This window comes from Polypterus senegalus, chromosome 1, assembly GCF_016835505.1.
Source record: "Polypterus senegalus isolate Bchr_013 chromosome 1, ASM1683550v1, whole genome shotgun sequence".
Classification (NCBI taxonomy): Eukaryota; Metazoa; Chordata; class Cladistia; order Polypteriformes; family Polypteridae; genus Polypterus; species Polypterus senegalus.
The window spans coordinates 255,724,386-255,748,887 of NC_053154.1; the positions used below are offsets into that span (position 1 = coordinate 255,724,386).

Below are 24,502 nucleotides of genomic sequence, written 5' to 3' on the forward strand. Positions count from 1 at the left end.
GAAGTCTTCTACCACACAACACCATACTATTAATAATAATAACGCTAATTCTTGGATATTAATTTAAGACCTCTCCCCTTAAATAAACCATTAAAGCAAGCCATTTGTGAGTTTAGTCTATTGTAACAAACCATATTTAGGATTTTTATTTGACCTTTTTAAAGACCCCTTGGCATATTCTTCAGCTTTCTTTAGCTTTAAACCTGGATGATTAAAGTGTAAGCTGTGAATAAGTAACTTAAATATGCACTCATTCTAATGATGTAATTTGCTGATCTATCAATAACATGTCAATTTCAAAGTATTGCTAGTGAAATACCCCTAAATGTTGCAATAAATAGAGAACTACTAGCTGATAACAATAATCCTGTATATAATAGGAGTGGGGATGTAGTCCTATAGTTCATTTTAAAAAAATCTAAGGAAACAAACCTGCACATGCAGTCCCTAATAAATTTCATTTTATAAAATACATGCCAAGAAATAGTTAAGTTTTACGAATCAGTGACCATTAGAATACATTAAAGTGGCCAATTGATGGAGAAAAGAGCAACTTGGAATAATGCAATAATAGCACACAGTTTAAGCTCTAATCCCTGTTTATTCAGCATTGTCTTTTGGGTATGCAGGCTAAATGTCTCAGGGCCAACTAGATTTTTCTGGTATTAGGAGTTCTCAGATTTGTATTTTTTATGTGTTGTTTTTCTATTGAAGTGTTCTATTAATTGCAGAGTAGGTGATAATAGGTGAAATCTTAATGTTCCAGTAAAATGTCCAATAATGCAAGGAAGACTGTCTGTGAAGTTTTCTTCTGAAACTGCTGCACTGGCTGCTTGCCAGATGGCCTTATTGATTGAGTGCAATGTGTGAATCTAGGCAACAAAACAAGACTGTAACAAAGGAGAACACTTTAAATAGCCATCGCTCCCCGAACACCATTCATCTTAAAAGAAAGACCAAAGGCTGACAAGAATAGGTGATAGATGCCATTAAGGATTTTTATTTTATTGACAGTTTAAAAAATTTAAATAGTGTAATGAAACAGTCTACTCTTGAAATTAAGTATATGCTGGAATGGGCTGTGTGACCTCTGATAGCAGAACTGCTCTAACAAGGCTATTAGACCAACTTTTTTACATTTTTACGATACTTTTAAGATGTTTTTTTTTCTAATAGATTGTTCTCGCCATACATCTTTATTTGTTATTTGTGTGATTTAAGAAACAAGACAGGTAACTTCCTTGAGGAGCTGCAATGTGTAATGTTAAACACACAAGACTCGCTAAGTTTTTGGACTTTGTTCTGTATTTCTCTTTCATTGTTCTGCTTTATGAAGTGTGTTTTATTTAAAATAACCCAATGATTTTTTTTATAAACTGTACAGATCAAAGTATCAGGGTTCTCTTTGGTAATATCTAGGCACTGCTCTATTTAGAACAAAGGTCATGCTTCTAAAGGAAAATATTTCCAAAGGCCTGCTAAATGTTAACATGGAGTCAGTCATTTTTTTTTAACCTTTTATGTACTTTTGACTGAATAAATACTATCAGTTAGCTACACTAGGTCATTAGAAAATTTGTTGATTAGTTAAATATTAATACCCCGTCTTTATAACTGATGTGTACTATGGCTTTAAAAATGATATCAGGACTGCCTGGTACAGGTGGCATTTTAATATACCACTCTTCTTGTTAACATGATTATTAATAAAATTGTGCTGGGAATCACATGCCAAAGTTGCAGTGAATTATCTTTGGAACATTAGTTATGTTCTGGTTTTGTAATAGTTTAATTATCCAAAGATTATTATCGTTATTATTTACCATTATTGTACAAAACTATTTTGTTTCTTTGTTTTGATTTGGGTGCCATTATTTGACAAAATGTTAGTTGACGGCCACAGCCATACTGTTGTGAGGAATGGCACCCGATTTTAAGCCTGAGAATGACACCAACATGACATGTGACATCACACTGCAGACTGTTGAAGAATGTGTCATCTCATCTCATTTCTATATTATTTGATAAAAAAAACTACTAAAAACCTTTTGTTCAGTTAGCAACTTTGTGTTGGTTGGGGACTCAGAATCACCCTAAAAAGTTAGGATTTCTTTGCTTTGAATATTTTCACTGTGATTTTTTTGGATTACATAATGGCTTTATACCTTCCAATTTCTGTTGTTCTAGTTTTTTGACTTAGTTCATGTTTATTGTCACCTGTTCTTTGTGTGCCCCTTGCAACCTAACGCCATCTCCTTGTCTTTGTGTTTTTTGTTCTCTTTTTTTCTTCTTCCAGTTGTCCATCTGGCCACTAATAGAGGCTTATTTCTTTTATGGGTCTTTGTTGGAACAGACAAGAGATACTATCAGGACAAAAACAGTAAGCCTAATCAAAATGATTGCACATGTCTCAATAATGTTATTCCGCATTTATAGTTTAGAGCCTGCATCTGCCAAAATAATATAACTTGCCTTTTTATAAAGCAAAATCTTACCTTAATGAGATTTCACCAGCATACATCAAAGCTCATTAAAGGATGACAGAAAACAAAGAATTACAAACTACAAAAAATCTAAACTGTGAACCTAAATAAATGCATTCCTTATCCTATAAATAATAATTTGTAAATTGCAAAAACAGTGGATATAATTCTGTAGAAATGACATAAATCTAAGAATTAAACTGCAAAAAGAGAGAGCCAGAGTAAAGACATGTAATGCTACTTTATGGTGAACATTTTACATTTGGGCAAAAGTTCAAATGCCCAGTTTCATCAGTATACTTAAAAATAAATAGGGACATTCACAAATAAATGTTCATTTGTGTTGGCATGTAGATACTGTGATTGTATCTTATTTAGTGTTTTACACTTTTTGAAAATTTTGTAATTTTTCTCCTCTTCCTTTCACCACAATTAAGCTAATACGGCCTTCAGTAACCCAAGGATTTCTATTTAAACACGCTGTTCTTGCTGAGCACCTAGCCATCCATTGCTTTTGCTGTTTGGCTATCCTCTTGTGTTTCCCTGTGTACTTTTTGTAAGTTTTCTTGGTACTTGAATATTTTAATTTTGCTCTTGTGGTTTTTGTCTCTTTTATCCTTTTCCTGATTTTTTTCCCCTTGCTTTTTGCAGACAAGGTTATTATTGTTGTTCATTTGCTTGTTTCGTTTTAGCATTGAGCAGTTATTTATAAAATTCATTTTTGTTTTAGAATTTTGGTATTCATTTTGACTTGTGTTATTTTATGAATACATAAACCAACAGCTTGGTCTTTATGTTCACTCTTAGGAATTGAAAATGAGTGAGTGGTATGTGGAGATTTAGAACTCTGTGGTGTTTCACATCTCTTGATTGACCAAGAAGGTTGTGATAATGAAAAACTCATTGAGAGTCTAGTGTAACATTTTTTTCTGATGGTGACAGCTGAAAAAGCTAATTATGTGGAAGAGTGATGTATTTTATAATATTGCCTAGGTGCTTTTTAGAGTTCTCTTCTAGGCCCATATTAACCCATATATGAAGTTTATATTTTGTGTAGACAGATGCACTGCCAAATTAAATTATAACAGAAGTATTTGGGATGCTTTCGATGTTTGTGCAACAACCCTGTACCAATAATGTGTCATACAGGACAATTTTTTAAGAAAATGAAAGGATCTTTTAAAAACATTTTATTAAATGATTTCAGTTTTCATTCCATTGTAAATGGAGGATTCAAGTACAACCTAGAAATTTGGATAATGCTTCTGTATTGAAGTGACGCAGTTATTTAGAGATTTTTAGTTAGAGAGGTGTATCTTATGAAATTCTTTAACATTTAAAACATTTTCAGGTAGAAATGTTCAAGACTCACCCACTGACATGCTAATCCTCCTCCATTTAATGGATCATATTGAACATTGGAAGTGTCATCAGGAAACTTCAGCTTTATACATGGAACTGTGCGCAGGGTCAGGCACTCTGAGTAATTTCTGCCCAACCACACAGCCTTTTACTGTTCTTTAAATCAGAGACATATAATTCAAATTTATCTATAGAAGTGCATTTTAGAGCAGTTCTTGTAATTCTGTATTAAGGTTAAAACTAAACTGGTGCAGTGGTTATAGCTTCTGCTTTTTGGGTTCATTGTCCTAGCTTTGATTACTGTACCCAATACTCTATTTGCCAGTGCTGATTTTGTAAGTTGTTCTTTTATCAATCCAAGTTTTCCTTTGGAACTCCAGTTTTCCTCCCCCAAAAGGTTAAATTACAATTTCATATTGTTTGCATGCATGGGTACTATGATGGCCTTTCCAGGGCTGTTATTAGTCTTCTACACAAGGTAGTCAGGGTTAAGCTCCAGCCCTTTGAGACCTTGAATTGGATTCATATGGTTTGAAAATGGTATTTATTGTTATGTTAACTATATAAGAAACATTACCTGGATGCACTAGGACACATCATCAGTGATGTATCCTGAGGTCATCAGGCATTTTGGGTCTCGCAACATCATACACCCTCACTCAGGCGACCCAGCCGGGGTTGATCAATCCCCAACTTTTATCCCAATAGCAATCCACAGATCAGCCCTCTTCACCGAAAGCCACCTTGAGGCTTTCTCTGCGGCTTCACTTGCAGATTTAATGGCCCTCTCCTTGGCAGCTCTTGTTATGCCCAACCGTGTGAGGACTCTGCAAAGTGAGCGTCCTGCAAATCCTCTGCAGCCAATCTCTATGGGCTCATAGAGTACCCTCCAGCCTCTGTCCCTGCACTCCTCCACCAGCTTCTGGTACTTGGCGCGTTTCCTCTCTCTAGCTTCCTCGATACGTTATGTTAAAATTTGTGAAATAATGTAAGCTCACTGTAGTCCTGGGCCAGTTCTAGACAGGCATATATGAGGTGGCAGACAGAAATGTGAAGGGGGCACATAGTGGCGATGGAGGTGGGAAAGGAGTGGGGGTGCTCTGGATAACTGTTTTTGTCATGTAATTGGATTGCACTTTGTCAGGCCTCTACCCTAAGACCTGTCCAACTTGGATGTCCCACCTGAATACTAAGCTTCTGCTGATGTAACTCTTAGGGTCACTGAGGCACACAAACCCCCTGACCACGATAAGGTGGCAATCCCTCAGGAGGAAAACTGAAAAATTAAACAATAAAAAATAAAATACAATATTCCTCATCAGATTATAACAACTAAAAACATGACATTTACCTTAATTGGATGGCCTATATCAAATATATTCAAACCCAACAATAACACTTCTCACTATTGCCAATATTAACAAAACTAAAAAGGGTAGGCCAAGTTATAAAAAATAAAAAAAAAATCAATTTACCAAAATGTATCTTAATTAGATTGCTTAATTCTCAAATAAATTTGCAAAATAAAGTAAGAATAAAATAAGACCTCTCAATATAGCCAATATTTACAAAACTAAAAAGGGTTGGCATAGTAATTAAAAAACAAAACAATTCACCATGTCTTTTCCTACAATTCTCAAACTAATTTGTAGAACATAACAGATTTAGAACAGAACCTTTTAACTTTTTTCTTCTTTTTTTGTCTTGTCTTTAAGCTTGTTTGTTTTGCAAGCAACTGAACATCTCCACTCTCCTTTCTCCTCAATCCACTCTACAACAACAATCTCCTGTTTCCCTTTGCAAAAACCCCTACAAATTCATCATATCCAAGTTATTTGTTATGAACTTCTCATGGGCCAAGATCACCAAATTCCTCTTTCTTTTATGTAACATGGTGTGACGATAGGGGGTCAGGACCCGTGACAAAGTGGAGAAGGAACTGTCACACGATGCTGAAGACACACCAATTACCAGGGCTGTTACATATAATTTATTCAACTCAGGAAAGGCTTCCTTGTACTCCTGCAGGAGTTTACACACAGTGGAGAGGTCTGTTTCCTTTGAACGGTTTTGCCACAAGAACTTCATTCTTCAGACTTTTCAGAGACTGATGGGGGGAAATGGTAGGGTCACCAGAGTCTGTATGGCTCAAAGTTGAGAGCACAACACTTTGACCCAGGTGTTTGCTCATTGTTCTCCTTCTCTTTGTTGGATGTGACTCATCCTCACTAGGAGATGACACTCCCTAACAGTCATCCTCACGGATGTTTTTTAAGGAGTCCAGTGCTGCACTAACAACTTCAGAAGCACTGCACAGATCAACTGACTGAGACTGTAGAATAGCATTTGCTGGTTTCAAGACACCAAGCACCCGCACTAGGAACTTTCCAATCTCAAAGAAGTGATGCCTCTTAATTTGGCATAGCAGGCCTGATGCCTCGGTGCACAGGTCAACTGCAGCATCATCATCCTCTCTCATCTCAGATAGGATACTAAGGATTTGTTCTTGATTGTCCACAGTGCACCTTGTCACCTCATAGTGGCTTGTCCATCTGATGTCAAGCAGGCTTTTTAGACAATGTGCATCATGTTCATTGAGCACATAGTGGTTGTGAAAAAAGTTGTAGAGTGAACTAGATAGGCTAAAAAATCTTTTTGCACACGGCTCACATATCTGTCAAGCCTCTTTTGGAGCAGAGCTTGTACACCACCTCTAACCCCACTCATCACAGAAGCCCCATCATAACACTGGCTAAGTGTATTGTCAGCACTGTAGCCAGCATCAGAAATGTGTAACAGCATCTCAGAGGTGATGTACTCTACATCAAGTTGTTGCAAGTCAAGCAACCCAATAAGATGCTCCTCTGGCATGGAATTTCTGACAAACCGTATTATCACAGACACATTTTCCACATTGCACCTATCCCTGGTCCCATCACTTTTGAGGCAAAACCCTGCAGAATCAGCACTTTCATATTTTTTCCTAACCTCTCCAAGCACCATGTCAGCCAGTGTTTGGATAATTTCATTCTGGATATCCTTAGATGTGTATTTTGCATTTTTTGGGATACCCTTAGCTATTTTTGCTAGCTTCTCATCCTTCTCTAAGGTATATTCCATCAGTTTTAGAAAAATACATGAAGCAATGTCATCATCATTACCCACTGCATCATGTCTCAAGGTTTCTGCAGTCCCACGGAGCCCCAACGCATTTACACAGAGAAACCTTACAGCACCACCAATACTCTTGACATAGTAATGTTTTTTTTTTCTAAGTTGTCTTTTACCAACCAACATTGAATCCACAGTCCCCCTTGTGGCCTCTCCGCTTTTATGCTCAGTCCAGATGGTTCAAGCATGCACAAGGTTGTGGCTGGACACATGCCTCTGTAGCCCCTTGTCTCGGGCAAGTGCTGCTTTCCAGTTGTTAAAACCAGTTAAGGTAAAAACTACATCCCTCTCATTAACAGTGCTGCCATATTTCCGACAGGGGAAACAGAAGCATACGTCCCGCACAACAGAGTACTCCAGCCATGGTCGTGTGCGGTACCAGGCAGGATTGAATGATCTTAAAATTGTACCGCCAAATACACGTTTGGGGTAACTTCCCAGCATTGGCTGGGATGGTGTATTGCCATTTAAGTCACTGAGTAGCTGAGCAGGTTTTTTTGGGGCAGCAATTGTTGGCAGAGGTACATGAGAAGCAGTGCCTGTTGATGCCACAGGAGTTGACATGCTAGCTGCTGTCCCTGATGTACCAGCAGCAGCATCATTGCTACTGCTATTCGTACAGGCAGGAGGAGTGCAGGCTCAAAGCCTCCCGCTGTTGAGCAGCCTTGCCTACTGAGAAACCTGACACCGGGTCATTTGCATACTAACAGTGATTGGATGTTTAGCTGGGGGGAGGGTGAGTGGGGGATCTCTGTCGAGTGCTGTGTGAGCTGCGCACAAACAGAGCACAGAGGGAAAGATCGAACAAGCGGTGAAACCTATCATCTCATTTGTGCTTTTTCTAGTGGATTTTTCAACTACTGTAGTAAATCTTGTCCATATTCAGTTTGTGGGTTATCTATTATTTTCTTTCTCAACTTCTAAAAGTTTGATTTAAGGGGGCTTTGCCCCCTCTAGCCCCAGCGTAGAGCCGGCCCTGCTGGATTCTAAATACAGCAAGATGTAGAAGAGAGCAATGTTTACTACAGTATATCTTCTACAGTAAAGAAAATAAAGAAGGGTCAAGTACAGAATCAGGGCAGATTTCATGTGCTGGAGAACTGTGTGCTGAGGTTATTCCAATTATTGGAGACCTAAACTCAGTAAGGCACTTCTGAGTGTGTGGACTGAGATAGGTGTGGCGACCATAAAATATGTGGGACTTTCAATTATGGTGGAAAAATAACAATAAATGCTGGTGCTAGCTCTCCTGCAGGGATTTTAACTATAAAGGAAGAACAGAACTATTTTATGGCAGGTCTGCTTCTGGAAAATAAATCATAATGTGAAGGAGAAGAAGAAGAATGGGAGAACAGTACAAATAGGCCCAGAGGTGCAGGTCCATAAATGTGCTTCCGACTAGTATTGAAGTTTCTTTGAATGCTGGAGTCGAATTCATTAAGTACACAGGTGGGAGGGGATGCATTCATTGGAAAGTCATGTGGACAAAGGTAGAACATGCAGCCTGCACACAGGTAGTGATAAAAGCTGCCATTTTAATCCTGGACTTGGGATCTATGAAGTGTCTGCTTTAACCACTACACCAATATGCCACTGCAGTTTGTGGTTATTTATTTCATAACTGTTAGAATGTGGCTTTCTGGCTAAAACTTGCATATGCTGGTGCCATAAATATGCAGTCATGTTTCTAACAATTTCATTTCACCCCTATGTCCCTGAGAGCTGACAGAAAGACACTATGCAGTCCTTATGCATTTGCACCAGTCTACATTGGCAGGTTTCTTATTTCTGATAATTTGATTTTAAGTTTGGGTCAGTTAGGAGGAAACATGAAATCAGATGTTGATTTGCTTTCCCAAGGAGTTCTGTGAAACAATATGGCAGGCAGGCATTTAACATTGTGATATAGCAGTGATTTAGAATTTTTCTATCTCTGGTAGCTCACATTAGGAGCTACTTATATATGAGGAGATAATATCTTGAGTTGGGATAGTTAAAGTCAACTAATGATGATGAGAGTAGGGTCTGAGTATTTATTTTCAGTATCTGATACAATGGTTGCACCTTGGTATATATTTATGTGAAGAAACTTATACAATTGAGAATATCTTGATTGTGCCTCACTGGTACTCCATAAATTAGATATGTCTGTTAACTTTTATGAAAACCTGTATCTTCTCACCATCTCATTAATTAGGGCAATATTGACTCTAGACAGTTCAGAAAATAGCCATCCAAGGTGTTTATTTCAATATATTGTTGAGTGGACTGGCATTCTTTCCCAAGTAGGTGCCTGCATTGTGCTCATTGCACAGGTTCTTTGTATTTTTCCACAGCCATCATTCACTAATACTGCTTTAATATTTTAGTAGGCTCTTTGCACATTTGCCTGCTTTGTTCACCTGTCCTGCATCTTTTTGACTGTATGTCAATTTTGCCATGTATAATGCATTCAGATGTCACAGTTGCCTTCAATTCAAATTCCAGGTATACCACTATGATCTGTCTGTGTCTTAGATATCCTGTCATTTTTTTTAAAGTTGGGAATTAAACATTAATATGATAATATTTGCATTGCTGGTAAAGGAACCTTTGCATCCGAATTCCCTGAAATGAAATAAACTGACTCAAACATTTGTTGGATGGATGGACATTTATTTTACTGTACATTTATTTATATACATATTAGCTCCCCAGTTACAGTCAGATTTTACTTTAAAATACAGCTCATGTAGCTGCTTGATTTTATTTCCTGGGGAATCAGGTCAGGGGCGGCATGGTGGCGCAGTGGGTAGCGCTGCTGCCTCGCAGTTAGGAGACCTAGGTTCGCTTCCTGGGTCCTCCCTGTATGGAGTTTGCATATTCTCCCAGTGTCTGCATGGGTTTCCTCCCAAAGACGATTCTAAATTGGCCCTAGTGTGTGCTGTTTGTGTGTCCTGTGGTGGGTTGGCACCCTGCCCGGGATTAGTTCCTGAGTTGGCTGGGATTGACTCCAGCAGACCCCTGTGTTTGGATTCAGTGGGTTGGATAATGGATGGAATCAGGTCATCTATCCCCATAACAAAAATTTGCATATTACATTTTTTGGCATATTTAAACTAATTCTGCATGAGTGAGAGTGTGTGTGCACGAGTGAACCATTGATGTTCCATGCTCTGTCCCGGGTTGGCTCTTGTTCTGTGCCTAACCTGCCAGGATGGGCTCCAGCACCCTGTGCTTGGATTACAGTATAAGCGGTTACTTGTGCATTTTAAATTTTCAAATCCTTATAACTTCTTTGAGGCTTGTGCACTGCTACATATCAAATCTAAATTCAGATTTGAACAGGCACGTCTTTTAAAGTGAGTATACTTTCACTTGCTGAAATATAGGTTCTTTTCTTTTGAAGGTATTGTTAGTCCAAAATCATGCAGATACACTTGCACGTAGGCTGCAGAGATGAAATCACATGAAGATTAAAGAAAAAAAGGTTCTTAGCTTTAACTTGCAGCAAAGAGCTTTGATGAAAACACATTAATATCATCCAACAGGAAGGTGAAGGAAATCAAACCAATGGGTTTGTCACACACATGTGAGTAGGAGGAAGCTGTATGGACCAAGTGAGGGTAATTCCATGCCAGGCCAGGGGGTGACGGGGTGCGCTAAACCTTCTTCTGTTATCTCTATAGACCAGACACGGGAAAACCTGTCTGACTCATCCCTGAAGATGTCACTTTCGGTTCTGGTGCCTAGAAGAGCGTCACTTCTGATTATGACGTAAGAAGGAGGCCATTTCCAGTTCACATACATCACTTCCAGTCTTGCCATTTAAAGCCGCGATCTTACAAACTATTTGACAGTTCTTACTTAGACTCCATCGAAGACACTATTGTCTTATTTTCGAAACCCATCGCAGCCAGTATTATTATATTGGTGGCTGCCCCAAACCTTTTTAAGTGTGTTGAGTCTGATCATTTTCACAGGTTGAACTGATGGATGTAGCCATGGTATTGATGAAAATGAAAAGGTTCTGCATAGTAGTGTACACAGAGTGATGGGCAGATTTCATGAGACTATTTTGCATACCAGCTGGAAAAAAAAAGTAGCTTGGACTGTTGGTAACACACTGTATAGAGATACAGGAACAATTATGGAAGGAGGATTCTAGAGGTGAAATTTTAATTTCCATGTAGATTCATACGTCCCACTGGTATCTCCTCAAGGACCCTATAATCAGGAAATTGACTTGATGGATCCTATTTATTGTGTGTTCATGAATTAACGTCCGAGTCATTTCTTGTTGGTAGACATAAAACCATCTATTCTTTGAAACTTTTTTTCAAACTAATTCACCTTTTCACATGCAGAGAGAAATATCCTTAACCTCAAACTAGTAAATTGCCCTTGGCCTGTTGTATTAGAGACTTTTGCTTGATGATGTTGATGCGCTTTGTTCACAAGTGTTTGTCTTCAGAAGTAAAATCAAGTTTAAAACTTAAACTAAATCCTTTTTTCATTCTAATGTTAAACTGTTTTGTCCTCCAGCACCTGTTTTGTAGTGTGTGTGAGTGTTTTTGGGGTAGCATTTGACTGAAAGAAAAATAATCTAGTTTTCATGGTGTTTGAGTGCCCTACAAAATGCAGTATGCAGGCTTTTTCAGTGTGGTTTCATTTTGTGCATGGAAGTTTCAGCTCGGCCAGTTCTATTTTCATAAACTTGATGAAAAAGCCGGGTGAAAGACTCGTGAGGAGTATCTGTGTATCTCTCTCTTTCTCATTTGTGAAAATCCACACATGATCTGTTAATAGCAGCAATACATTTGTAAGATTTTCTAAAGTGGTTTGCAGACAGAATAACACAAGCAAATTCTGTCTTTGTAGTTCTTCCTAGAACAGCAACATTGTCGAAACATAGGCTGCCTCTGAAATTATAAGAAAATAATATACATTGCAACCAGTGAAGGGTATTTAACAATACTGGACACAAACTCTATTATTAAAGTAACCATCCTCCAAGTCATGATATGCATGTCATAAGTAGTGATGATTTGCTAAATAAATTGAGTTTCACTTCTAGCTAAATTCAAGCTTTTCACAGAAAAAGAAATTAATTTATTTTTCATGCATTAATATGTGCACATCTGCCTGTTATACCATTTAAATGAAGATCTTGAGTGACAAATAACATAACTGGTAGTGTGTATATCCTCAGCTAGGACAGGGCAGTTGTTAGGGAATGTTGGGGATGGTGAGTGTTGGCATTGCTGACTTTTCATATACTGAGTTTTCCTATGGAGAACAGACAGAAATGTGTACAACAGGTCATTTTACTGGGTCTTCATGTGGAAAATATGCAGCCTGACACATTTTTAAACACTTGCTGTATTTGTTCATGCTGAACTGAACAAAAGGCTCGAGTTTAACTGTGAGTTATGGATTATACGCTTTACGGGGCTACGGAAAAACATATGTAGGTAAACATGTGACAGAGGCTTTCAGGAACACTATTCTTTTCCTTCCATCCAAAAAAAAAAAAAAAACTTAAAAACTCAAAAAAACTCTTTAGTGAGTTTTAAGTGTTAAAACAACAAAATCACGTGCAGAATAAATGTTAGTGTCATTTTTGTTAAATTGTATGCAAATCAAAACCTGCCATTTCATTCAGCTCTTTAATAAGTAAAAATTATTTTTTCCAGTTGAAGTAGGTAGTGAAGATGACCTTTTCATTAAACAAAAAAGTTCCAGTTTAGTTCCTTTATAGCAAGTGAGCTTTTAATTCTTGTTTCATTAAGAAATGTAGTGCCTTCTACACTTATATTCTATGGGTAAGTACCCTCTTATGCCATATATTGCCTTTGGCTCCTGTGGTAGAGTTTCTTCTCTTGAGGTACCTATACATTTTCACATTTACATGTATTTGCTTAGCAGTCACTTTTATCCAAAATATCTTCCAAGAGGTCACTATAAATGAGGAAACATCAAATCGAGGGGACTGTTTATGAACAAGTTTAACAGGACAAAGTTATGAAATTGATCACTATAAGTGAAGAACTCCTCTAAACCAAACAGAAGACAAAACCAGTTTCTTTTGTTACTTACAAAAACCTATTGAAGCTATTATCATTTAAACGAATAAGAACAAGAAACAAATTACTGTAGAAACAAACTGCCCATCTGTGGTCTTGTCCATCCTTTATAGGGCTTCAATGACATTTTATTTGAAAAAGTAGCACTCCAGTAACTGACCTTACTGGGCATGTCAGACTCCTTTAGACAGCCGGTGATCTTATGAGTCATGGCCTTTTCTTGAGGTGTTTCTGCTTCTCTCCTGAAAAGAGAGAGCGAAAACATGCTTGGAGGCATTCTGAGGTCCTCATCTTTATAGCCAGAGTTTTTTTTCTAAATTCTCACTTGGTCCTTACTGGTCCTTGGTTCAAAACAGACCAAGGTATGACAATAGGTATGAAATCCAACGTCTACCTGTATGTCAGTCTGCTTTTCGTAAGATAACTACTTAATGGATTTAAATCTGTTTTTTTTTTTTTTCTTTAATTTCCTTGAACATTCTGGTTCATTTTAGACTTCTGCCATCGCGCAAAGTATCATTATTTGTTTGCAGGAGTGATTTATTGGCACCATTCTGAGGCTGTGGGCCGAGGTGGGGGGAGGCGTGACGTCAGGAGTGGGGAGCGGGGCAGGGCCCTCCTCACTCACGCACCAGCCTCGGACTATACCTTGCCTCTGCTTAGCTAGCAAACGGGAGAACTACTTAATGGATTTAGATCATTTTTTTTTTTCTATAATTTGCTTGAACATTCCAGTTGATTTTTGTGACATCTCTCATCATGTCATAGTTCACTTGCAGGGGTGATATATGCACATTAATCCGAGAGAGAGGTTGCAGGGCAGGGCCCTCCTCACTCATGCTCCAGCCTCAGTTCGAGTTGGTCTACCTCCGGCCACGTTTTGGAACGTACCTTGCCTCCACTTAGCTAGCAATACCTGTTTGTTCATTGATTTTTGAAATTTGTCCTCTTTCACTACTATGTGGGCAGAGCTAAGAGAGACAGCTAGTTTTTAATAAATAATAGAATATCACTACATTTGTGGTGAATTATCACTTTAATTTTACACTTTGATAGTGGTTTTGCCTCACAACACTAAGCCCGAAATTCAAATAACTTTTACATGGAGTTTGGATGGATGGATGGATGGAGCTTGTATGTTTATTTTTCTAGGTGCATTGTGGACTATAAATTTGTCTAATAGTATCTTGGAAAAGATTGCATCCCTCAACAGGATTCCGTCTTACTCATGTTCTTTCAAGGATATTATTCAGATCCCCACAATTCCCTTCAGACGAGTGGATTGTAGGTTTTCTCACTGAACTCATCTTAAGAGCTCTCCTGGTTGCAATGTTTTGTTTATATATTTCAGCCACGTGAGCCAGGCTGTCTTATACATGAATTGTTCCTTACAACCTACATTACTTCCAAATAGCTCTGTCTCAATCCCTCTAATTGAAAAGAAAAAAAAAATCACCCGAGGATTAGTGTGAATGCACATCTGGGTTTGCTAGGCTGGCTTCTTCCCAGATTTCATTCTTACTTTTCAGCTGTGTACATATTAAACAGAAAAAAACATAGTCTGCCCTTTTTTGTGTAACAACTGTCAGTTACATTATTTAAAAAAAAAATGAACGTATATTTGAATACATAAAGAGGAATGCAGCTGTAGAAGCATTACATGAGGGGCAGTCATGTACAGTGAGAGTTTTACAGTAGACGTAATGTTTAATTTGAGTATTTGGAAAAAAACACCCTGAAATACCTCATGTACTATATTGTTGGTATTGTTTAAATGTTATCACACATAACAATGCTGAATTTTCCACTTCAATTTCACTACTGTTTTCACTGTAGTATCTTAATTTGATTTTAACAATCACTCATACTATTTTTCTGAATTTTGTGTTAATAAAGAGCACAGGCAGCTTGCACCACAGAAATTTTCAGTGTTTTTATTTTTGTTATATCCTAACCAAATAATCAATTCAAAGACACACCTTAAATAACAAGGCATTAAAACTGTTTAGTGGAGTAATGGTATGATGAAATAAAATCTACTGAAAAATGTAACAACTAAAATATGCATGAAGCTCACTTACTAACATCCATCCTTCTTTCACTCTTCTCTTTGATTTGTCTGATTAGCCCTCTCTTCAGAATGCAGATCAGCGTTTCTCAAACCTTAAGTATTTGCGACCCGAGTTTTCATAACAGTTTTACTTGCGCCCCCCCTAATGTTTTTTTGAAACCCTAATAAAATGTATTCCTATATGTTTTGCTGCCGATATACCGCTACAAGTTTTATTATACCTACATAACTTTTATCGACATTTATCTAACTCTATATTTATGTTTCTAGTATCAGAATGTAGTTTAAGTTAATTTGTTTTGGTTTTCAGTAGATGTATTTTTCATATTTTCGATTCTTGTTTTCTTTTTTCACATCTTTGCACCCCCTTTTTTGTTACTTCGTGCCCCACAGGTTGAGAACCGCCGATGTACATTGATCTAAAAGAGAAAAGAATCTCAGACAAGCCATACTTACCCACATGTCCTTATCCAGTGTACTCTGTTCGGTGCTCTTTTTGTCCTTCACTTGAAATTAGAAAGACAAGAAGGATCCTAAAGTTTTAACAGTAGAACCATGGAAGTAAAAAGAAATGGGATAATGATCAAAGTATTGGCATCTATTTCCTGTTCTACACACATATGCTGTACATGAAGTTATACGTTTTTTTTTTTTTAATATTTCCACATGACACACTCAACATTTTGTCATTACATTTCCTAAAACAGATTGGCCTGACATGTTTTAGGTTATGTAACAAGATGCAATTTGGAGATTGGAAATGTAGAGTTTCCTACATCAGATCCCTATCATGGATTTGAAACTAGAAGGGAAATGGAAATTAAATAAATATATATGATATTTTAATTATCTATGCAATGATAGTTTTTACATTCGTATAGACTCCACTACAGTGGCAAATTTTAATTGCACAAAATATTGTTTTGGGAATCTTCTTAGTAGAGAAATCCAAACATCTCTTTCATATGATTTAGAACTTTGGGTCGCTGTTGGTAGTAGTAGTTTGCAATTGTTAGCCTTTAGATTGACAGGACAGAAGCACTGCACACTAAAATGCAAACTAATACTGATCCCATACGTATGGGCACAAGGATAACATGGGTGCTTTGAAGCAAGTTCTTGTCTGTATGCCCTTATAAATCAGTATAAGTCATCATTTCTATATATACTCGGCAAAAAAAGAAACGTCCTCCGACTTTCAACTGTTTTTACTTTCAGTAAACTTAATGTGTAAATATTTGTATGAACAGTAAAAGAGTCAACACCATAAGACATAAACTAAAAATGTTTCACAATGTGTCCCTGAATGAAGGGAGGCTCAAAATCAAAAGTACCAGTCAGTATCTGGTGTGGCCACCAGCTGCTTGAAGTACTGCAGTGTATCTCCTCCTCATGGACTGGACCAGATTTGTCAGTTCTTGCTGTGAGATGTTACCCCACTCTTCCACCAAGGCACCTGCAAGTTCCTGGACATTTCTGGGGGGAATGGCCCTAGCCCTCACCCTGCGATCCAACAGGTCCCAGATGTGCTCAATTCCTTCGACGATAAACACGAATCCGTCCATCACCCCTGGTGAGACAAAACCGTGACTCATCAGTGAAGAGCAGTTTTTGCCACTCCTGTCTGGTCCAGCGAAGGTGGGTTTGTGCCCATAGGCGGCTTTGTTGCTGGTGATGTCTGGTAAGGACCTGCCTTACAACAGGCCTACAAGCCCTCAGTCCAGCCTCTCTCAGCCTATTGCGGACAGTTTGAGCACTGATGGAGGGATTGTGTGTTCCTGGTGTGACTCGGGCAGTTATTGTGGCCATCCTGTGCCTGTCACGCAGGTGTGATATTCAGATGTACCGATCCTGTGCAGGTGTTGTTACACGTGGTCTTCCACTGCGAGGATGATCAGCTGTCCTTCCTGTCTCCCTGTAGCGCTGTCTTAGGCGTCTCACAGTGCGGACATGGCAATTTATTGCCCTAGCCACATCAGCAGTCCTCATGCCTCCCTGCAGCATGCCTAATGCACGTTCACGCAGATGAGCAGGGACCCTGGGCATCTTTCTTTGGGTGTTTTTCACAGTCGGTAGACAAGTCTCTTTAGTGTCCTGCGTTTTTAGAACTGTGACCTTAAATGCCTACTTTCTGTAAGCTGTTAAGGTCTGAACGACCATTCCACAGGTGCATGTTAATTAATTGATTATGGTTAATTTAACATGCATGGAAAACATTGTTTAAACCCTTTACAATGAAGATCTGTAAAGTTATTTGGATTTTTAAAACATTATTGTTGAAATACACAGTCCTGAAAAAGGGACGTTTCTTCTTTTGCTGAGTATATGTGTAACTGGAAAAACTCAGCTAATACCACTGACTAGGAGGCACATTTGCTAGATTAAAAAATAGCAAAAATGTCACCTCAGCAAATAATTCACAGAAGACACAAGTCAAGGGTTCAATACCTTTGGTCAGCAAAGTAATATTTGTAGCTTTTTGTGGTTTAGATGTATGTGTATAGTGAACATGTCTATGATAAGTGGAACAGTGACCACTGAGACTATCATTAGTAGCCATCTGTACAATACTTCATGCCACAGCTGAAAGTGTACACAAGTTGGACTTAGGAGAAGGAAGCAATTTAAGGGGAACTGTAGAGATCAGACATTTGTTAAAGGGTAAGCATTATGGCCACAAAATCAAGCAGCTTTGCCTCCTGGAGAATATACTATGGAGCCTGGAGATAACAGATGTTAAAAATAAAATTTTGTCTGTTTAAATATGTTAGAAAACAAGAAGCACAAGTTGTTCCATTTCATAATTGTCATAATTAATTTACTATTTTTTTTAAACAAAGCAGGAGACTCACCTGCAATTAACAAGAAACATGCAATATTTACAGCTTTCTTAGAAAACATATGTGATTATCTGTTGTGATGGACAGATGGGGATCTTGCCCGGACGGTACGCCCTTTTTAGAAGAAGATCGGGGGAATGGGCATACTGCCAGGAATACCTTCCCCGGGACACGAGAGGGCAGCCCCCTTGGTTTACATTGGGGCCACGGAATTGGAGCTTAGAAGCTCAACCCGGTGTGGGCCACCACCAGGGGGCACCTGGACAGCTCCAGAGTCTGGACATGCAGCACATTCGCCACACCCGGAAGTGCTGCCAGAAGAGGAGCAGGGTTTTGGTGCAGCACTTCTTCCACACCCGGAAGTGCTACCGGATGTTAATAAAGGGGCACATGGAGCACTTCTGGGTGCACTATAAAGGAGGCCATCCCACTCCACTCATGAGCCAGAGTCGGCAGGAGGAAGACAAAGCTTTGGGAAGGAAGTAGTAGAGGAGAGACGGCAAGAGAAGGACTGAATACTGTTGGGAGCACTGTGTTGTGTGCAGGGTGCTGGAGTAAATAAATGTGTGTGTTTTGGACATATGCTGTCTGTCTGTCTGTGCCCAGGGCCTGATCTTCTACACTGTCCATAATTGAACACAGTTAATTCAGTTCAGGGGCTGTGGTATGTCTAACTTTGGACACAAGGCCAGGACTAATCCCAGAGTGCTAGTCCATCACATTGCACACTTATTCACACCATCACCTTGCTGATGAACCTAAATAAAAAACTATTTCTTCAAAGAGAAAACAACACAGACAGTAGAAATATAAGCAAATGTTACACACAGAGTGACTGGGTCAGAATTTGGAGCCAGGACTCTGGAATGAGAGGTAGCTGCACAAACTGCTGCCTCACCATGTCATTAAACACACACGCATGGATACATAAAGCACCAGTAAGATTACAGATTTTGAAATGAGTGAGTGTTATATTCCTTTAACAAAAAATATATTGTAATGAAGAAGATATTTAAACATTTTAATGTTTTATTATATTTTACAAATGACAATTTCATAATGCCTGTTTATGCTAATACATATGCTAACGAAATTGTTGAATTAAAATAATATATTAGTTCATTTGTTTTATACAATAATGAAAAAGTAGCACATCATGTTGATGAGGTGCTGTAAAGTTTCCAAGTAATCAGTGGCACCACGAAATGTCTCTTTTCTGTGTGTACACGCTTCAATAAACCTTGCCTTCTTCATGGAGAGACGAACTTTGAAGGATACGCTATAAAAAATAAAGGCGTATTAAAAAAACAATAACCATACAGTGCAAACATCCTGTACATGTTCGGTTCTGGTGAAACATACTGTAGAAATGGAACCGAAGTTTATAATGTTTTCGTTACCATTTATACAACACGCCCGTTCACAGAAATAATTATTAACAGTCCTACAATGGAGTCTATAAATATTTTTTTTTATCTTGCATACATAAACATTACTTATGAACCTTAAGTTCTAGAAGTTCTGCCAGACAGCCGTTACAACTTTTGGTCAGATTCTCCTCTTTTCCAGCGTCCACGGGCCACGTGACATTTCCACCTATAGGATTCGAGGAAGCAAAGCGCATCGAAATTAAAATAACTCAAGTCCATTCTCTAATCCCCTTCTATCCTTTTTATCTGGGGATTCAGAGCAGGCAGATCACTATGGGACACCAAACATAGGTGACAATGTGCTGCCGCTGATGTTCCGTTAAACGAGACTCAGATATTTCTTGTTTCCGTAGTTTAGCCTAACTGGGAGGCAAAATGTTTCTCAGTTTTAGTTGGTTCTGCTGTGTGGCACTGGCTGGGCTGCCTTTGGCATGGGCTTCGTGTATTTCTCAGTGCAGCTGTTTCTATCATAATCTCAGTGATGGATCTAAAGCTAGGTAAGTTGGGTTCTATTTATTTTTTAACCTGTTTAGTGATACTATAAAGAAAAAAAAAACAATCAAAACCAGAACTGTCATTAATATTCTTTGATCATTTATTTATCAATCACAAATCAACTACATTTTAAGATATGCATAGGTATTGCGTGATGCATTTCGATTTTGATTTTGCAGAAAACTAATTAAAACAATAATATGTTGCCCTTATTTGCTTTTAATATATGAGAGGAATTTTAATTATTACTACACAACTGAAAATTATGTTATATATACAGAAAGGAAGCTTAAAACCTTCAGCTCTATGCACTCATTGCGGCAGGTTATATACATTTATCCAGGCCAGTTAAGTAGTGTAAATTTAAAAATATGCAGCACCCAAATCCTTCTTATTGTACTTGTCACAAGACACCACATGTTTTTTGATGCTATCTTTTACATCTCTGTTAGTTTGCGAGCTAACAATGAGAAGTGATCGTATAAATAATACACTCTTGCCTCCATCACTGCAAGAAATAAATGTGTTTGTTTAATAAGGCGCTGCTTTAACTGCTAGGCATTTGACAATGTGTGCATCACATCTTACTCTAGGCGAGGGTTATCTTGAATTTAGCTATAGGTAGCTTATGGTTGACATTATTATCTGCTGCTTTCGGGACTGCACCTAACCATTACACATTTCGTCATTCTGTAGAATATTAAAGGGCGCCTTCAAAACATTTTTTTGTTCAGGATTTACTCTGACACTGCAGTGTTTTGTTTGTTGTCACGTTAATTCAGTTATTTCAGATACGTCTTTAGAGAACTGTGTGAATCAGGCAGTTTAAACACAAAATGGGTTCAGTTTCTAGACTTTCTTTCATTATAGTCAAAAACCCAAGGGGCTTACGAAAAGTTATTTGCTAAGCAAAGGAATAATTCTAACCATCTTCATAATGTAGGATGTCCCAAATAGCTTGGTAATTTAGATCAAATCATTAACCATTCTCAGACCAAGCCTGCCTTGCATGTAATAAACATTTATTCATGAGTGTATTTATAATATGGATTTACTTTGCGTTGGGTGCAGGAGTGTTCTGTGCAACGATCCAGAAATATCATCAGTTCCGGCAAACTTCCCAGCAGACACTTCCAAACTGCGCATCGAGAAGACAGCGATAAGGAGGATCCCAAGCGAAGCCTTCCATTACCTGTCCAATTTGGAGTTTCTCTGGATGTCATTTAATTCCTTGTCTACTATCAATGTGGATAGCTTTCGCGGGCTTTACAGCTTAGATGAGCTGAGGCTGGATGGCAACGAACTCACTTCCTTTCCATGGGAATCTCTTATTGATATGCCAAATTTGAGACTGCTCGACTTGCACAACAATCAGCTGACTGCGGTGCCGGCGGAAGCAACGGTGCATATGAAGAACATCACCTATTTGGACTTATCAAGCAATAATCTGGTGACTGTGCCCTCGGAGGTCCTCGCCGCTTGGCTCAGCGTGAAACCCAGTCAAGGAGCCTACAGCGAAAGCTCAAAGATGATTCTAGGTAAACAAAGATGCACTTGTGTATGCGTAGAACATGGCAGAAAGAGACAGACAGAGAGAACAAAATACCTCCACCGGGTAAAAACCTAAACCAAAGAGATATTGTACATGCGTGCAAACAAATCCCTCTGACGCTACAAGGAAGCCACTTCTTTTAGGATTAAACTGAACAGCATTAAAACCCTTTCTAGGTTGATTCAGTTTTTAATCATAAGAATAAAACCATAGTACTAGCAAGTGGAAGGGATAATACATAAACTGATTAACTGTAAACCGTACTCACGGGGATGCTGCGCACTATGCGTATTATTCATAAATCTAAGAAAGCCCTTATATTAATACTTCCTTGATAGTTGCTTCACTTGACCACCCCTCTTCACTTAAAACACGTAAAGTAAAAGTCACTCTGACGAGATGAGGCTAAAAATATGGCACGTATTTCGACAGCAGGAATGGCAGGAACTATCGACGGTGTGCTCATCTCGTCTTTAACGAGCACCTGCCAGGTATTCTTAGCTGAAGTCACGAGTAAGCAGATTACTGCGCAGCCGGCTGACAGTGCGGGGGTAGAAAGGTGATCAGCCCCTAATGAACATCTGCTCAAGGATGTACACAACAGGGCGAAAGAGAAGCCATGGCTCAAGTGTCACACTCTATTTTGAATAACCCTTGAGCAAGTAATTTCTTCACGTGAAAGTAATAGCACAGTTACTATGACAGAACTGATGATTAGTCGGGATTCACCAATATTTTGTGTATGTGTTTTTTTCTTTTCAGAATATTATTATGTAACATTGCTCATGGATAATAACTATTGAACAATGCACTAATACACGCTTCTTTATTTTGGCAGGTTTACATGATAATCCCTGGTACTGTGACTGCAGATTGTATGACCTTGTGCATTTCCTGAAGTCTCCATCATCCTCACTAGCATTTATTGACGGCAGATTAAGATGTTCTGACCCAGAAAGTCTATCTGGAGTTCTTTTTAATGAAGTTGAACTAAGAAAGTGTCAGATCCCCACAGTGCATACGGCAGTAGCAAGGGTCCGCAGTGCCGTGGGTAACAATGTGATGCTACGTTGTGGCACCATTGGTGTTCCAATCCCAGACCTCACCTGGAAAAGAGTTGATGGAAGACTACTCAATGGGACAGGTATGTAGCAGAGTATGTAAAATGTGACATATGTGGAGCCCCAGTCTTATATTAAAGCGTTGGAATTAATCAGTTAATTATCGTAGTTAAACTTTAAGGTATTCAAATTCATCTCATTAACTACTTTGTTATAAAGCACCACGGACGTTTTATGCTTTATATGAGGATGAGAAGCAGTAGCCGGTATATTTCTACTTGACAATTCTATTTAATTGTTTTAACATTTAAATTTATGGATATAAATAAAAGGTTCATTTTTTAAAATTTATTTGGACAAATACTATAAAACGATCAAGGTACAAGAAATTATTGACAAAGTGCTAGCACTTAAAGGGGTTTCCATATATACATTTTTAAAGGTTGTTTTAACACTGTAAGAGCTGTTTTAACACAGTCTATTTCTGAAATAATATTCAATTATATAGCATATGATATTTCATTTTGACATTTAAATTTTTTTTCTCTCTATAGTACAACAGGAAATCTCAAAAGAAGGAATAATTTGGTCGATATTAAATGTGCCTGTGGTATCTTACCGGGATTCCGGCAAATACATCTGCAGAGCGACAAACTTCATAGGCAGTGCTGATGCTATCATTTCTCTTGTAATAACAGACTTCATAAAGCCTGAAAATCAGACTAGTATGTCTCCAAAAAGAACCCGGAGTAGGCGACCAAATGGAGTAGTAAAAGCTGCATATCAAGAAAAACTTGTTGCTCGATATGTTGTTCCAATGACAACAACAGTGACGCCAAACATCCAGATAAATGGCTATAGTGACAAGTACCCCGACCTTGAAAATTATAGCCTAGCAAATGGGCAAATCCCAAACCCAGACAGAAGTAATGGCCAACCTGATGGAGACAAAACCAGTCTCAGCAACCTTGCTTCCAACACCTCATCACTCCAACAGGAGCCAGAACGTGTGGTAAGGTCTGTAAAAGTGATTGGGGACACTGATCACACAGTTTCTTTGACATGGAGAGCTCCTCAAGCAAAAAATACCACTATGTTCAGTGTGCTCTATGCAGTGTTTGGAGAGAGAGAAATGCGCAGAATTAATGTTGATCCAGGAAAGAACAGGATAACCATTGATGGACTCATGCCAAAGACAAAGTACATTGCCTGTGTGTGCGTCAAAGGGCTGATCCCCAAAAAAGAGCAGTGTGTAATCTTCTCAACAGATGAAGCTGCCAGTGCTAATGGAACTCAAAAGCTCATTAATGTTGTTGTAATCACTGTTGCCTGTGTAATAGCTGTCCCCCTGACACTGATTGTCTGCTGTGGGGCCTTGAAAAGGAGATGCAAAAAGTTGTTTAGGAGAAAGGCAAAAGATATTCAAGACTCATATGTGACATTTGAGACTTTGTCTCCAGGGCCTAAAGCAAAAGGTCTCGAGGGAGAATATCTGACACGGTCCAACCCCGAGGAGTCTAATCGGCTTTTGTCAGCCAGGTCTAGCTTGGATTCTGAAGCCACGGCTAAGATTGAAGGGCAACCCAATGAGTACTTCTGTTGACATCTGTCATCCTGTGCGATAAAGATTAATTTTATTTGCCCTCATGGTGCTAAAGGTCACTTTGATTTGACCATTTAAAGGATAATTGGCACAAATCTTGGAATGACTGAGTCAGAAAATTGCATTGTAAAGACATATGGTGGAAGAAATTGACTATGTCAAAAGGCGAAGGCAGCCTTGGATTTCAGACAGGCAAAAATCTTTTTCAAATTAATTGTCCAGTACTTTTAGACTATTAGTTTGTGTACACTTGGGAAACGATTGGCATTACAAAACTTTGCAGAACATTTTCTTCATGACATTTTTAGAGGAAAATTGAATCTTTGACTTTTTGGCAATTATGACTTTGTTGAAATTAGTTATTCTAAA

The 24,502-nt window shown here is 38.4% G+C and overlaps 1 protein-coding gene across 1 annotated transcript; it reads left to right on the forward strand.

Moving 5' to 3' along the window:
• The first annotated feature begins 19,797 nt into the window (after positions 1-19,797).
• lrit1a (leucine-rich repeat, immunoglobulin-like and transmembrane domains 1a) lies at positions 19,798-24,144 on the forward strand. The gene is made up of 4 exons (XM_039776559.1): positions 19,798-19,919; positions 20,989-21,455; positions 22,308-22,613; positions 23,085-24,144. Exons 1-4 carry the CDS (start codon positions 19,798-19,800, stop codon positions 24,131-24,133), a joined length of 1,944 nt encoding a protein of 647 aa, XP_039632493.1. The 3' UTR covers positions 24,134-24,144.
• Positions 24,145-24,502: the final 358 nt, after the last annotated feature.

What these genes read in the sequence shown, in the direction of transcription:
- lrit1a (XM_039776559.1), top strand. Translation starts at nt 19,798, where the DNA reads ATGTTTCTCAGTTTTAGTTGGTTCTGCTGTGTGGCACTGGCTGGGCTG. An exon ending in AGTGATGGATCTAAAGCTAG is followed by an intron (nt 19,920 to 20,988) that starts GTAAGTTGGGTT and finishes CGTTGGGTGCAG; the next exon opens with GAGTGTTCTGTGCAACGATC. An exon ending in AAGACTACTCAATGGGACAG is followed by an intron (nt 22,614 to 23,084) that starts GTATGTAGCAGA and finishes TTCTCTCTATAG; the next exon opens with TACAACAGGAAATCTCAAAA.